Consider the following 15,427-nt stretch of genomic DNA (forward strand, 5'->3'; position numbering starts at 1 on the left):
AGGAACAATTTAGGGTTCCAGGATACAATACAACACCCAGTTACAGCGCACTTAATAGCAGTTGCCATCATCACGACTTCGAAGGCCACAATCTTACCCTTCGCTCCATAGCTCCCATCCCGGAGGCAGTGAATCCGGAGGGGTCATACGAGGCTTTGAGAGAGTTCGCAATCAAGCATCATACGTATAACCGGAGTCCACCAAAGCGCTATCAACTCCGAATTCAGCCTGTTCGAACTTCCGAAGTACATCTCAACAACGTCCACAATGGCATCCTCAACTTCGCCGACATCAGCATCATCGTCCTCGGACACACTCTCACTCTCCTCCTCGCGCTCATCAGCTCGCTCCAACATGCACATCGACATGCCGGCACCACAAAAAGACTTCACCAGTCCCCATGGCAGTAACACCAACAACGCGCCATTCATAATCGCCTCGATGCCCTCACCGTCACAAAACCCCCACAACGCAACATGGGCTTCATCGCCGTCAACACACCACCACCATCACATCCACATCCCGACGCCACACCCACTGGCCGCCACAGCATCATTCCTCGACAAACACGTCCCCCTGTTCGCGAAACATCACACCGAGTTCAGCGTCAACCACGAGGCGCGCGCCGCGAAGCGCGAAGCCCGCCGCAGCCTGGTCGATACCGCCATCCCCGAAGTCGACGCCGAGCATCTCCCGCCACCAACGACGGGCTCCGTCATCGCCACGGCAATCCACGCGGCGACAGCGACAGGCGCAGGCCCCGCGTTGGCCGACTCCCGTGCCGCGGACAACGCCGCATGGAGAGAAATTCTGGCCAAGAGAGACGCGGCCAGGCGGAGGTCTGGCTCGGATGGACTGAGAGGGCATGATTCGATCGCCGAGGAGGGCAGTGATTCCGATTCGCGCGAGTATAAAGGCTCGCCGGCTATAACGCCCTGATGGAGGGATGGGGAATCGTCCAACGTGAGTGGAATCGACAGATTATTGGGTCAGCGCAGCATTGTCTCCAAATATGATGGGTTTCGGCGAGCTGAATTCGCCCTGGGTTTGGACTGCGGTCGTTGGAAAGGCGTGGGAACAGTACATCACGGGCGTTGAGATGGACCAGTGAATCTCGCCATCGGTTAATCCATGCAACGAACCTTATCACGAATGCACACAGTTTAAATGACGGGAATTGATTCCATAGCCGCGATTTGCTAGTCAGCGACGCGCCACAGGTTGCCGTTGGGGCTTCTGAGTTTGTCCAAAGTCATTTCTGGATAGATAAGCACACAACAGCAAGAGACTTCTCATATGATAAATCATTATTGGACCAAGGCTCTTTCCTGACTGCACTAGTAACGAATACAATACTATGAAAGACCAGACGACAGGATCAACATAACATGAAAGGATTCGGGTCGTCAATGCGTAATCTCATACAGGCTCGAATGACTTGCCTTAGGCCTCGACCTCGACCATCTTATATCCCTCACTTATCATGCGAGTAATGTCGTCGTTCTTGTGTTGGAGTAGTGACAAAGCGTACGCGGTATCGTCCCATTGTCGTTTGTTGACGCAGCGACCAAGTCGAGCAGAGAGTTTCTCAGCAAGATTCTTGGCATGTTTGTCCTATTTGTGCACTTGAGTTAGCAAAAGTGCAGTAAATAGTCCCAAAAGATATGAGTTTCAGCTTGTTGTTTCGATTTGGTGTATTCTCGCACGCAAACCGTCAAAATCTCAGAAACCCGCAAAAATGGCAAAAGTTCAAAAACAATCGACAATCCGGATTCCCAAATGGTCACCCACTTTAGTACTAACGAATCGGCATGGAGCTTAAGTACGGCTGAGCGAACGGGAAGCCCTGTTTTCACCATCCTATGGTCGATTGCGGAAGATAATTCCACCAATGTTGACCATATTGCGTGTGAAGAGACCACCGAATCGAACAACAAGAACGAGTGACCAACTTGTGGCCCAGCTTTCTCAACCAACGGAATGGGGCAGCACAAACTTTTTCAATAAAACCACATAGGAATTTGAGGATCCTCTTCACCGCCTCATCTTCCATGACGCCTCCATCCAGAGGACCATCCTGGGTGAGAACACTGAACATGTCCACAAACTGGTTGTAAACTGCATTGTCCTTGGTGGCAAGCTCTGTGAAGAACATACGAGCGAGATCGGCAATCTTCTTGTCACCATCTTCGAGACATTTAGCCATCTCGCCCAATTGGCCTTTGACCTTGACTTGTCCGGCCAGAATCAGGAATGTCAGAGTCATGAGACAGGTACGCTTGACACTTTCATCGCCATCGTTCAATCGTCGATATAAGAAATCGGTGTTTTCGTCAATTAGATGATTGAAGCACACTGCCATGTCTCCCAATGCGATTACAGCATTGGATCGTACAATAGGGTCACTAGAGCGTTCGAGGATAGTGATGAGAAGCGGGAGGTTCTTTTCACAATACTCACTGCTGACACACATCAGCTTGGCCAGGCAGAGTGTAGCTTGCGCCTGAAGTTTTCGGTCCTTGTATGCTGTATTGTTCGCACAGATCTCGGTCACCAATGGCCCAAAGTTTGCAAGCAGTGAATTGGGTCCGTAAAGAAGCTCACGTTCCCGAATGTGGACAATTGCTTCGGTGAAGTCGTCTTCAGTTGTACCACCAATCAGATCGAGCTCGTCCTTTTCTTCTTCTTTCTGCTTCTCAGCCATGACTTCTTCTGCAGCTGTCTTCTTCCGACGAGCGGGTGTAGGGCCCGCAGATTTCTCTGGCGCTGGATTGGCATCGGACTTGCTCTTCTCTTGATCCTGTTTTCGTCGTTTGAAATCAAGCTCACAGAGTTCAAGGTGCACAATCTGTTTGATGGCAATGTGACCAACCGTGAACAGTAATTGCGACAGGGCGGTTGAAGGCTTATCATTCGGCTTTTCGAGTTCATCTTGTGGTGATTTGGGGTCGTCCTCATCACTTCCTGGGATTGGTACAGCCTCATCCTCATCGATATCCATAGCATCGGGCTCAGGTGACGAAGCTCTTGAAAGTGATTGAATGTTTTTAGTCTTTTGAAAGACAAGTCTGGTTTTTTGCCTGAGCACTTCTGAGCACAATACATCAGGATGATCGGATAAAATGTATATCGCACTGATAGCCTGTTCTGCCATTCCATACCAGTCTTTACTCGGCGACGTGGTGAGTAGAATTGAAGCGAGCATTCGGAGAACCTCATGATCGTTGGACATTTTGGCAAGACCGGCAGAGGCAGTCTTTTGCTGAGCCTTTTTGGCAGTGGGAATCATGCGACGGAGAGCCACACAGGTGAATTTGGCAAGGACAAAGTCCTTCCTGCCCAATTGTCCCAAGCCGACTCTCAGCATCGTATCAAGTTCTTTGACTAGGATTTCAGGATTTGCGAGAGCAATCATCCCAAGAACGATGATTGCTCCTCTCCTCTGTGATTTGGAGATTTCTTTGTTAACTCCATAAACCTGCCACAATTTAGAGATGACCAGGTCGGAAATATGACCAGCTTTGAACATGGTGCTAAGTAATTGTTCCAGTGATGTCAGCTCAGCTGGTGTCGAACCAAAGGTCAAACTGATCATATTTCGAGCCACAAAATTCGCAGCGTCATTCTGATTGAAAATCTCTGGTGCATCAAAGAACAGACCTTTGTAGCTGTCGATGAGATGGGTCTGAACACCTTTACCCTCGTCGTTGTTGCTTTTGGTCCAAATGAGTCGTAGCATGCGCCTGATGCCTTTTCTGGCTGTTTCCACCTTGAAAGCGTCGATAGTAACGAAGAAGTCCATGACCTCGATGACCTCGGTCTTGTTTGGTGAGGAGAGTAATTGGACAGCCGTTTCAGATGCTTCTTGGACGACTTCTATGAACCTGAGAGCCTCGAGATAGTATTTGCGTGTGAGTTGAAGTTTGCCAATTGCCTCTGATGTTGCTGCGTCCTCTTGGGCTTTTTTCACCGCTGCAATCTTCTCCTCCTCGGTCATTTCCTTTGGTTCCGAAGCGACTTGAGTGGCATTGTCCAACAACTCGTCATCAACTTTTTCCTCGCCATCAGCTGTTTCAGCGATGCCAGGGGAGTCTGGTGGAGGTTTCATTGCATCTAGTTGTGCTTCGACCGCTTCTAGTCTTTGAGTCCACTCTTTGTACGACAGTTGGCCTCCATGCATTAAGCTGAAAGGGTGAGAAGATACCAATTTCTTCAAGAGTTTGATGGCATTTCGCCGCACGTTACTACTTTTGTCTGTTAAGCTCTGCATTGCGAGCTCTGCAGCATGCTGTCTCCTCTTAGGAAACTTTTGCTCGAGCTCGCAAACTTTCATGAAGACTTGCATGGTCCGCACACGGCAAAAGGGAGCGGTATCCAGAAACCTCTGTTCGAGTGTGTCGAAAAAGGCGTTGATCTGGATTTTGGTGGTCTCACTTTTCTCTTCCTGTTTTGACAAGTCTGCAAGCAAGTTCCCGCAAACCTCAATGACAGCACATCGCAAAGTGTGTGCCTCGCTGTCAAGAAATTTGGCAAGGAGTCCCATTTCTTTGATCACCAGTCTGGGCTCGAGTTCGGAAAATTTGACGATGAAAGCAGAGACCGACTTGGGCCCTCTGGTGTCACTTTGGCTGAACTCTTTAGCAGCAAGCTCACGCAGGATCTCGGAAGACAACTGATGATGATCATATTGCTCCGACAAGATATGGAGGAACTCAGCCATTGGTTCTGAGAGATGTTCAAAGTAGGTCAAATTCTGAACGATGGAGGTTTGTGCACCAAGGGCATGACCATGATGTTTAACGGCCACGCACAAGACCTTGAAGCAAAACATTCTGACGGCAGTGATTTTGACCCTGGCTTCACTTTCCATGATCAAGTATATCGACCTTGTAAATAGATTGACAAATGTGTCACGGTCGGAAGTGGTCTGAAAGATACGATTGAGCTTGAGCTTCATGGCTCGACACATGACGTCCATAGCGCTTTGTATCTGAGCGGGCGAGTCCCAGGCATCGTCTTTGGCGACCGACTTTTTGGAGCCTTTGCCACCTCTTCTAGCTGGGGCGGCATTTGATTTTTCCAGAGCTTTGTTCTCCACGGCAGCAATGGTCCATTGGAGAAGGAAAGCATAGGCTTCAAGTAGAGTCTTGTGGTTTGATAAGGTGTCTTGTTCGTCATTTTCGATGTCATGGTGCGCAACATCTGCTGCCGCCGATAAGCCTGAAACGATGAGGTGGAGGATCTTGCTCAGCGACTGGGCTGACAGGAAGGACGATTGCCTACGCGAGAAACATTGTCAGTCTTTGGATCATCATAGGAAATGCAACCTCGAACGTACTTTAGCAGGAATTGTATGGTGTCGAATGAGATACTCCGTAGAATGCCTTCTGAGTTTTCTGCAACCGCATCCAGGACAGGATCGAGTACAGTGTCGACTAGAGATGGGGTTAAACTGTCTGGGTCATGCTCATAGTCGGCTAGGTCCGGATGTGCTTCTGGAGTTGGTATTGCGGTCGCATCACTGAGGTAGAGTTTGAGAGATTCATTGATATCGAAATCAACGTGATCTTCCATTATGAAGGAAGGGGGTGCTTGAGTTGGGAACAAGTCGGGGATCGTTGTTGCTGTCAGAATGGTGATGTTTTGTTGTTTTAGCTGCGGCCAGGCAGTGGCCACTGCAGTGACTTGTAGATGGCAGGCGCAAGTGCAGGTGCAGGTGCAGATGCAGGTGGTCGCCGCGACGATAAAAGGCTGACCGTGGTCGTGGTCGCGGTCGCGGTCGTGACTTCCCCACGACGACTGCAGTGTAAAAACAACTCTTTCGCTCCTTCTCTTTTTCGAAATTAGACGTCGCGTGGATTCACCTCAAGTTTGATCAGACTGAAGCACACTCACCATCCAAATCATCAATTGTTTGTCCTCGCCTTGGTAAGGGCAATTCTGCAGGCCCGCCGGTTTATTGACGGATTTCCCGAAGGGGCAAGTGGCAGCCTCCACATCCAAACAAAGGGAAAGGGAACTCGGCTTCGGGCGTTTGGCCTTGCATAAGGTACCCTGGCATTATTATTGATTGGCATCCTTCGGTTCAAGCCGCCCACCAACAACAGACGCCCACTGCCCACGGGCACTGAGTACTCACCGCCCCGCCGCCCGCGCGACCATGAAATTGCCCAAGCAAGCCCGCGGCGTCCTCAAGGCCTTGCGCTCAAAACAATCCGAAATCCCGAACTCGAAGGTCAAGTCTACCGACCCCCCTCCAGAGACTCTAGACAAGACGTTTGTAGTTCCTTCCATTCGCGAACCTCTTCTCCAGGAGCAGGAACAGTTGAAAGCATTCGAGTCTGTACCTGCATCCGCATCCGTATCACCTACGCGTCGTCTGAGTGAGCCACATGCACCGCGGCCCGTTGCATGGAAGTCTACTGGTACCATCCTAGGCAAAAGATCCAGACACGACATGGGTAACACGACTATCGCTGTACATGAGGATGAGGATGCCACTTCTCATGCCTCTGCTGCTCCTTCCAGAACAATGGCTCATTTAGAATCAGACGATGAAGGCTCCCTCGCAGACTCAGTTTCGGGCAATTCAGAAGATAGCGACGACGATATTGACGACACGGTCATGGAGGATATGCGCAAGCTTGAGGAGAACTTCAAAGGCATTTCTCAGAAATATCGACTTATCAATCGCATTGGTGAAGGTACTTGCCTGCCTAGCGCCTGCTTGCAGCTCCATCTTGACTAATTCTCCCAGGTACATTCTCTACCGTCTACAAAGCCGAACAACTCCAACAGCCCGATGAGATGGACCAAGATGAGGAAGACGTTGAAAGATATATCGATATAGAGCGACCTTCTAAGAGAGCAAAGACCACTTCTGCAAGGTCACGTTTCAGACCACGCATAGTTGCATTGAAAAAGATCTATGTCACTTCTTCGCCTCATCGCATCCTCAACGAGTTGGAACTACTCCACGAGCTTCGAGACTCACCCTACATCTGCCCACTGCTGACCGCCTTTCGACATCTCGACCAAGTCGTTGCTGTCTTACCCTACTTTAGGCATCTCGATTTTCGACTGTACTACCGTGAGTTTCTGGTCAATGATATGCGACACTACTTTCGAAGCCTCTTTCATGCATTGAGTCATGTTCATAGGGCAGGTATTCTCCACCGTGACATCAAACCTACCAATTTTCTTTATGATCATTCCCAGAGAAAAGGTGTCCTGGTCGACTTTGGCTTGGCTGAGAGACAAGGTACCGATTGGCAACCATGCTTATGCATGGAGTCCAGGGAGAAGCGGAAAGATAAATTCTTGAATTCTTATGCAGTTCAAGTTTTACAGTCACAGGCAGACTTGATTTCCACTGGCTATCCCAAATCAGATACTCGCCCATCGCGAAGAGCAAACCGAGCTGGCACACGAGGCTTCCGAGCTCCTGAGGTACTTTTGAAATGCACATCACAAACAACACGCATCGACATTTGGTCAGCGGGTGTCATTCTTCTCACGTTACTAGCACGGCGGTTCCCCTTTTTCAACAGCGCAGATGATGTCGATGCCATGATCGAAATGGCATCTATCTTCGGAAGGAAAAAGATGCAGGCGGCTGCGGCCATGCACGGGCAACTGTTCGAGACCAATATCGAGACCATTGGGGAGAGGGGCTTCACACTTGAAAAGATCATTATCTGGGCCAGTTGTCGAGAGAAGGAGAATGACACGTTAAGAGCAGGAGAAGCCCAAGCAGTCAATTTTCTACAAGGTCTGTTGGAGTTGGACGCTGGAAAGAGATGGAGCGCGAAAGAAGCACTTCAACACGAGTTCTTCACAGCACCTGTCGAGGATGAGGATGAAAGAGCAGAGAGAGAAGCTGTGGAGATGAATGAGGAAGCGCAGAGAGCAAGACGGTAATGCCCTCGATCCCACATTTGCACACAATCATCATATTCACAATCGACCATGCGCTCGATAAAAGGGAAACAGGCTTGCTCATATGTTTTGCCGCGTGCATGGGCCAATTGGAGCGGTCGAATTATTGTATTAATAGCATTTATACCCCCTCCACGTCTAGTCATGGTCATTTCCATCGGCCATAGAGCGTTTGGTGTTGGTGCTGAGTTTGATCAATGTGTGCAGGACCCGAGAAAGGAGACACAGATAAAGAAAAATAAACAGAACATAATTCTAAAAGCATAATTGACAAATGACGATCACTAAAACCATGGAATTTCCACTGTGACCTGATGAGAGATGTATGGTCTACATATTCAAGATCTCATTCCTGATCGACATAGTGAGCGCCTTACCACCCCAGAGGTCCAGATGTGGAGCTAGATAGGTAGCTATGTGCTATTGCCTGACTTAAATCGACTCGAGAGTTCTGGTCGATGGCAGTTTGAACCCAAGGGTTGTTGAACTCTAGTGGTCGATGTGTAGAACTGTGACGCTGATAACAGCGCGTGACGTGACGTTCAATGTCTAAAGCCTGGCCTCAAAGGATTCCGGGCTGTCAACATTCAAAGACATCTCCTGGAACTTGACGCGTTTCACCGATCAGCCCACCGCGAGAGAGATCGAGTGGTCGCGAAACAGGACTCGCTTTCTTAGGTGGCCACTTGTGTTCTGAGTTGCACTCTGATTCCCCAAAGGCCATACCCCGCGTAAGTTAGTAGAACGTCCGTATCGCATGATACTGGCCATCTCGCTGGGTCCTGCATGTGATGGCAGTGAAGCAGCCGCTGTAAGTAACTCGCTTCATGGTTGCAATTTGTTCCTAGCGGTCGCCTGGCTGAGAAGATGCCTTCAAATTCCAGGACTTGCACTTCGTGTCTTCAACCCGTCTCAACAGCGACAGTCGAGTCAGCAGCTGCTGAAGACGACAGAACCATAGCCTCAAGGCGCATCTCCGCCAACTGCTCAGGGGTGCGAAACTCGCCTTTCCAACCATATTCCGGCCACCCCTGAGGCAGAGTCGCTGACGGTGGGAAGTGCCACCTTTCCCGGCAACGATAGTCCTCCGGGCAGTCCAAATTACACAGACCGTAAGTCTTACAGTAGCACTCCTGTACATTTGGACAGTGGACGGGCGGGCGGCCGAATATCTGATGCCACGAATATTCCAAGACACGGCCGCTGATGCTGTCCTCCAGCGTCGTGTTGAGCACCCAGTCGCGATAGCGTTCGTAGTCTGCGCGCGGACGCTCGAGAACCTTTTCGCGTGACGCCGCGAATTGTGCGCAGCATGCCACTCCGACTGTATCAGGGACTGGTTCGCCTGGGAATAGTTCTTTGAACGCTTCGCCGTATACGACTTGCGTTTGCCCTGCCTGATCTCCTTCGGGTCGGGTGTTGGCTTGTTGAGGGCGGATCTCTGCGGGGCAACCCAGGGACCAGACACATCGCAGGTTGGCGTAGCCTTGTGACAGGATGTATTCGGGTTGTAAGGATTGCATCAGTGGTACTCCGTCTGAAAATAGTGCCGAATCAGTCAGACTCGGACCGGAGATTAGGGGACGACATTCTCATGCTGACTTACCAAAGAGTGGATCGTCATTGTGCCATTGGTATCTCAAGCTATGAAGGAACACCATAACATCGGGCAACTTGTCATAATTGTTTATGATATGTCTGGAAATAAAAGTGCCGAAGTCAGCAATGGAAAGCCTAGCACTCGCTTCAAAAGGGAGGCGAGATCAGGATTACTCACGTCAGGTAAACCATTGCCTCGCGACCCTTGTTCTTCGGCACCGTCAATGGTGCCGATGCATCGTCGACGACATAAACGTTTGCTTTCCAACGGGGGATGTATTTTTTAAACCAAGATGTATCGTCCCCTTTCATCGAGGCAACCACAAATTCGACATGAGGTCCTCCAGTTGTCGACTCTGGATTCGAGTCGTCTTGTCCTGTTGGCGCTATGCTTGTTCCAAGTTTCGAAGCAATAGGCATATCAAAAAAAAGATACGATAATAGCAATGTGAAGATGACCACCATTAACACAGCCGCTCGGACGACATATCGCGCACCGAACGGCGAGTGGACTTTGAGAAACGTCAACGACATCCAGCGAGTGAGCACAGCAACATCGAAACCGAGTTCCTTCCACAGATCCAAGAGCTCCTGTAAAGCGCCCGTAATCTAATAAGCCCAAAAGACAAATGTCGACAACTTGAACGCGGAATAATGTTGAAAGTATCTTTGTCGTCCCAAACAGTTTGAATAAGCATCAAATCGACCTGTGTCGAAAGCCACTTCAGTCCTAGTTAGGTAGTTAGCTCGTGGGTTGTCAAGGACTCAAGCCGACAGCTGGTGCGCTAGGCGAGTGTAGCAGTGGCACGGACACGCAGGCCGCGAATCAGTGCTGGGGGTTGTTGCGGCCCACGGGTAAGCTGCAGGTGCACACAGGTGTTATTTTTGGTGGGCGGGCGCCCCTCGGCCAAGTTGCTCGGGCATTTGCTCCAGGCAGCAAAAGGCAGCCTCAGGCAGTAATGACCATATTTTGCTTGGTTGTCCACTCCCCAGCCCCTCTGTCAACAACAAAACAAGAACCACTTTCGCCCTTTGTCGCCACTGGCACTGCCAAGTTGCTAACTGGATAACCCACATGTGCCTTTCTCAGCAGGTGTTGGTCACTTCATGTTGATAAACAATCCCGGCCGAAAAGCTGAGAGTTGAGGTATAGCATACGCTAATCCTTTATACAGTATGGAGGGAATACGAGAACACGAGGCTTAAGACATTATCATTTTTATCAGTCATTTTCACCATTTTCTTCATCACATTCTACCATCGACATTACCATCACGATATTTTTGGGATTCTAGTGAAAGGAAATGGACGCCTCGAAGAATGTCCGGAGAACTCTTCATGCTGGCCTTGCTAAGAAGGCACACTTAAGCGGGACGGCTAGGCGGTGCTTCTAAAAGTACCTTACGCATACTCGTCAGGCGTGCTCACCCAAAACTTAATCGCGGGCCTGGGATGGAGCATTTTCCATTTCTTCCCCCTCCCGACTTCAAGCAAAGGGAGATTGCACGCAGCACGACAAGCTCGAGAACCTTTGCCATGTTGCTAAGTGGATATTCATCCCGGCCTTTCAGCGAGTAACATACTTGATCTGATGTGGCTATCTCCCAAATGGTCCTCCCATCGGCCCCCATCTGCCACACTAAATAATGGGCTACTTGCAAACCCTGTTTGATCTGGCTCACGCTGTTGCCGCACTGTAACGACGCCGATCCGCCATGGTTAGAGTGCGACCGGTTGGTCTGGACACGCTAATTACCTGATCAAGCTAATTGAAACGCGGGCCAGTTGAGGCTGAGGAGACCATGCACGATAAGCCGAAGTTCGTACGGTTTGTCGCTCGTCTCCTCAATTCCTCCCAGTTTTCTACGTTCGTGACCTTCCGGTGCCACTTGTCTGTCGCTCATTCCTGTTTCCATCGCATACTCCCCTTTCTGGCACTGTTGAATGCGAAGATCGATAATTGAATTATCGTTCTCACTGGCGGATCAATTCTCAAGGACTGACTGGTCTGGCTGCTATCACTTCAATACTCCGCAAGGGAGCAGGATTGGAAAGGACGGACCACGTACACGACCCACGATCGAGCGAGGATCTTTTTACACATATATAAAATCCAGATGTTGCTACGTTGGACCCTCCTTCTTTCTGTGCTGAGCTATTCAGCGGCGCAATCATGCTATTATCCTAACGGTGACCTCTCAACCTCGGATGCGCCATGCTCGGATGGCAGCGGTCAAGCTTCTTGTTGCAGTAGCTCATACTACTGCTTGTCAAACCATCTCTGTCAATATCAAGACGGAAGACTCTATCGTGGATCTTGTACGGATGAAGCCTGGAACAGTGGCAATTGTCCTCAGTTCTGTCAAGACAGTGAGTTGCACTCATCATCTAAAGCAAATGACCGTCATACTAAGTCGATGTAGATAACCCAGGAAACGGAATACAGGTTTTCCAGTGTAGCATTGATCTGAACACATACTGCTGCAGTACCAACAACAGTGACCCTAATTCCTGTTGCAGTAAGGCCGATGTCGAACTATTTACGCTCGCTCCGATCTCAACAATTGGTCAAATCATTAGCACAACCTTCTCGAATTTCCAGGCCAGTCCTACTACGGCCCCCACAACGTCCAGGTCCTCTACTACTACCTCTTCCACTTCCACTCCGTCCATTTCCACGACGACTGGGTCCACATCTGAGGGAAACACCAGCTCTTCTCCAACAACATCTTCCAGAACGATTTCGGACACCTCATCCTCGACTGGCACCGGGACAGCCGCCGGAGCTTCGGCGACAGGATCTGGCGAGTCTGGAGGTGGAGGTGGATCGAACACCGGTGCGATTGCCGGGGGTGTTGTGGGAGGACTTGCGGTTCTGGGCGCTATCGGCCTTGGAGCATGGTGGTTGTTCGTGCGCAAGCGCAACGATAAATCTGGGGCGGCTGCTGTTGCACCTACGTCCCCGAACGACAACAAAGAGCATTATCAGTACTACGGAGGTCCTCAGGGAGGATACTATCAGAGCGCTCCACAACACGAACCGCGCGAGATGGATGGTGGTCAGACAATGATCCCGCATGAGATGGATTCCACACCTCAAAGACAACAACCCAACGCTTGGCATGAACTACCAGCCGAATCAATGCCTCGCCGATGACCCTTCTTTGTGCCCCGAGGTCGCCGCGACCTTGACGAGATGTCGAGAACGACGAAAATGATCTTCCCAGTTGATCTTCACTCAAGAGCCAAAGCAGCATACCAATTCGAAATGGCTGATCTGTGAGAGCTTATCTTGGTCCGAAGTGCACGACTGGGACGTCGCTTTCTATGTGGTAACACCTCATCAAGAATTCGTACTTCTATCTTATTTCCGAGCGCTTTCACACTGCATATATCACAGGCGCATTCAAGGCGGACAGATCAGACTAATGACATATATTTTGCGCATTCACACTGCTTTTTTCCCCTCTGCATTATATCCACTGCGTACCGAGCATGCGTCCACAGAATACTGGTGTTCAAGGCAAGGGAAATTCAAAGCGACCCAGTATTGGTAGTCTAGATAAATCAACATTCCTGAATTTGCGATTGTTCTCAAGTCGAAATGGAGCATTCTACCTTGACAACCACATATCTGCATTCGGTTTCAACGGCCACGCACGATAAGATGCCTTGACACCATTTGTGTATATGGACATCATGTACCAAATACACAAACAGCAAATGCATACTCGCGATAGACGTCCCATCACGCTCAAGCCATGAGATAAACGATCCTGAAGGATTGATGTGGATCCCCGTGCCAGTGGTGTTAGCGTTGAGGCTTGCGAGGAATGCTTGGCATCAAAATCACGGCGTCACGAGTCACGACTCATCGAGTAAGAGTAATTGGTCTCGGAATATATTCGTCTGCACGATTTCCATACAAGATCAAAGATTCAGAAATCTTAGCCTTGATCGGTTGAGCTTCGGATGTTCCTGCAGCGTAACGGTCTCGCCAAGTGTCTCGCAACAAATTGTCCCGCGGTTGGTGGTAGCTCGGGACAAATTTCACCTCTATCGATACAGACACGATCATTGTTGAGGACTCGATCTCTGGGTGTTGTTTCACGGCGTGCATTGGTGTCAACAGTATATGTGGCATTGATGGCGACTAGCAGCACGCCGGGACAGAACCGAAGATGTTTTGCGCCTCTGGACCCTGAACTAAAAGAAGGCCGCCAACGGCCACAATTGAAGGGGATTGTTTTTGATGTTGATGGGACGCTATGGTACGATTGTTTACTTTGATTTTCCGCCATTCCCTTGATCAATTACATTATCATATCATGTTTGCCACTCCAAGCAGTGCATGCTTATATGTTATATGCCATCCTAGTCTACCACAGAATTACATGTTCAAAGAGATGCGAGCAGCGCTCGACATTCCGAAATCAGTTGATATACTTGACCACATCCGCGATCTGTCCAACGTTCCAGATTCAGATTCTGGGTTGCAGACAGAGTCGCAATCGTCACTCAACTCCTCGAGTCAGCCAGTCGAAGCGGCGCTGTCCCACACTGCATCGCCACCAGACCCGGCGCCAACGTCGCCTCAAGCACGAGCGGTGGCCAAGATACGGCACATCGAGCGGACGGCCATGAGCTCGCAGAAACCTCAGCCAGGGCTCAATCAACTCATGGCTTACCTCAGCAGTCGCAGCATTCCCAAAGCTTTGTGCACGCGGAATTTCCCGGCGCCTGTGCACCACCTGCTGGACAAGTTTCTGCAAGGAGAAGTATTCGAGCCGATCATCACGCGAGACACGGAGGGCATTGCCCCGAAGCCGAGTCCTGAGGGATTGTGGTCGATTGCACAGGCCTGGGGACTGGATCGAGACGCCGACGATGGAGCCATACAACAGCTGCAGGCAGGTAGTGAGCTAGCCGGGGCTGACCCACTAGAACTGGCAAAACGCTACCTGGGCTCTGGTTTGATCATGGTTGGCGACAGTGTTGATGACATAACTGCAGGGCGGAGAGCTGGTGCAGCAACTGTATTGTTAGCGAACGATGAGAATGAGCATCTGGTGGAGCACGAGTGCACGGACTTGAGCATTAGACGCCTAGACGAGCTCATAGATATTCTGGAAAGGGGGTTTGAGGCGCATAAGTAGACTTGTGAGAGATAATGTGGTTTACATCTCAGCTGATATCGCTGGTGACTTTTAGAATGTTTGCTACCTCTGCGAGACGCAGCAGGCCCATGGGGATGATTTATGAGAATCAACGGGCTGACTATCAGCATGATGTATCACTTACCAGTTCAGTGGGGTGTTATAAGCATCAGGCTGAAGATTGTCGAAAGCACGCTTGTCACGCCTAGGTCGATACCGAGCTAACCTGATTGTCGTCCAGACACTTTACGAGTCTTGACTACTCACAGTCGTCTTGAAGATGTACTGTTGTCGATAGCCTTGAACGGAGCCTGGTAGCTCATGGAATTGCAAGTAACCCACGAAGTACGCCTGAGACGTGGTCTGCACCCCACGTGCAAATTCAAGTAGCAAAAGAAAGGCTGAGATAGGATGCTGGGCATCTGACTCCAACCAACGGGAGAATCAAAAAGGTTGGAGGATTGATGTGTTGGCATCGATTACTGCGGCTTACCAGGAGGCGCGTGTGGGAGGACAAATAGAGTGGGCGCAAAAGATGTGATGTCGTCCACCTCTGCTGTGTGTAACCATGCCTAACAAAGACTTGGCTCAACGTGAGCTGGAGAGTGGAAGTTAGTGGTTACGCCCCCTCCCCGGAACGCGGCTTAACGGCAATGGGCCGAACTTAAGCTCGAGAATTGGCCAGCCAACCGTTCACTTGGAACGACTAGCGCACTACAACTCTCATGCTCACG

At 50.1% G+C, this 15,427-nt stretch overlaps 6 protein-coding genes across 6 annotated transcripts; 4 read left to right on the forward strand and 2 right to left on the reverse strand.

Annotated features, from left to right (window-relative positions):
* Window positions 1-354: 354 nt before the first annotated feature.
* LTR84_000402 (uncharacterized protein) lies at window positions 355-939 on the forward strand (the record flags this gene model as incomplete). Its single annotated transcript, XM_064844033.1, has 1 exon — window positions 355-939. One exon carries the CDS (start codon window positions 355-357, stop codon window positions 937-939), a length of 585 nt encoding a protein of 194 aa, XP_064711893.1.
* Window positions 940-1,443: 504 nt separating this feature from the next.
* On the reverse strand, window positions 1,444-5,574 carry LTR84_000403 (uncharacterized protein; the record flags this gene model as incomplete). The annotated part of the gene is made up of 3 exons (XM_064844034.1): window positions 1,444-1,614; window positions 1,997-5,279; window positions 5,339-5,574. The coding sequence occupies 3 exons, from the start codon at window positions 5,572-5,574 to the stop codon at window positions 1,444-1,446; spliced, it is 3,690 nt and encodes a 1,229-aa protein (XP_064711894.1).
* A 586-nt stretch (window positions 5,575-6,160) lies between these two features.
* On the forward strand, window positions 6,161-7,920 carry LTR84_000404 (uncharacterized protein; the record flags this gene model as incomplete). Its single annotated transcript, XM_064844035.1, has 2 exons — window positions 6,161-6,704; window positions 6,758-7,920. 2 exons carry the CDS (start codon window positions 6,161-6,163, stop codon window positions 7,918-7,920), a joined length of 1,707 nt encoding a protein of 568 aa, XP_064711895.1.
* Window positions 7,921-8,840: 920 nt separating this feature from the next.
* On the reverse strand, window positions 8,841-9,957 carry LTR84_000405 (uncharacterized protein; the record flags this gene model as incomplete). Its single annotated transcript, XM_064844036.1, has 3 exons — window positions 8,841-9,475; window positions 9,545-9,582; window positions 9,716-9,957. 3 exons carry the CDS (start codon window positions 9,955-9,957, stop codon window positions 8,841-8,843), a joined length of 915 nt encoding a protein of 304 aa, XP_064711896.1.
* Window positions 9,958-11,760: 1,803 nt separating this feature from the next.
* On the forward strand, window positions 11,761-12,694 carry LTR84_000406 (uncharacterized protein; the record flags this gene model as incomplete). Its single annotated transcript, XM_064844037.1, has 3 exons — window positions 11,761-11,907; window positions 11,961-11,983; window positions 12,058-12,694. 3 exons carry the CDS (start codon window positions 11,761-11,763, stop codon window positions 12,692-12,694), a joined length of 807 nt encoding a protein of 268 aa, XP_064711897.1.
* A 1,237-nt stretch (window positions 12,695-13,931) lies between these two features.
* LTR84_000407 (uncharacterized protein) lies at window positions 13,932-14,693 on the forward strand (the record flags this gene model as incomplete). The annotated part of the gene is made up of 1 exon (XM_064844038.1): window positions 13,932-14,693. The coding sequence occupies one exon, from the start codon at window positions 13,932-13,934 to the stop codon at window positions 14,691-14,693; it is 762 nt and encodes a 253-aa protein (XP_064711898.1).
* Window positions 14,694-15,427: the final 734 nt, after the last annotated feature.

The sequence above is a fragment of the Exophiala bonariae genome, assembly GCF_035927105.1.
Source record: "Exophiala bonariae strain CCFEE 5792 chromosome Unknown scaffold_1, whole genome shotgun sequence".
Taxonomy (NCBI): Eukaryota; Fungi; Ascomycota; class Eurotiomycetes; order Chaetothyriales; family Herpotrichiellaceae; genus Exophiala; species Exophiala bonariae.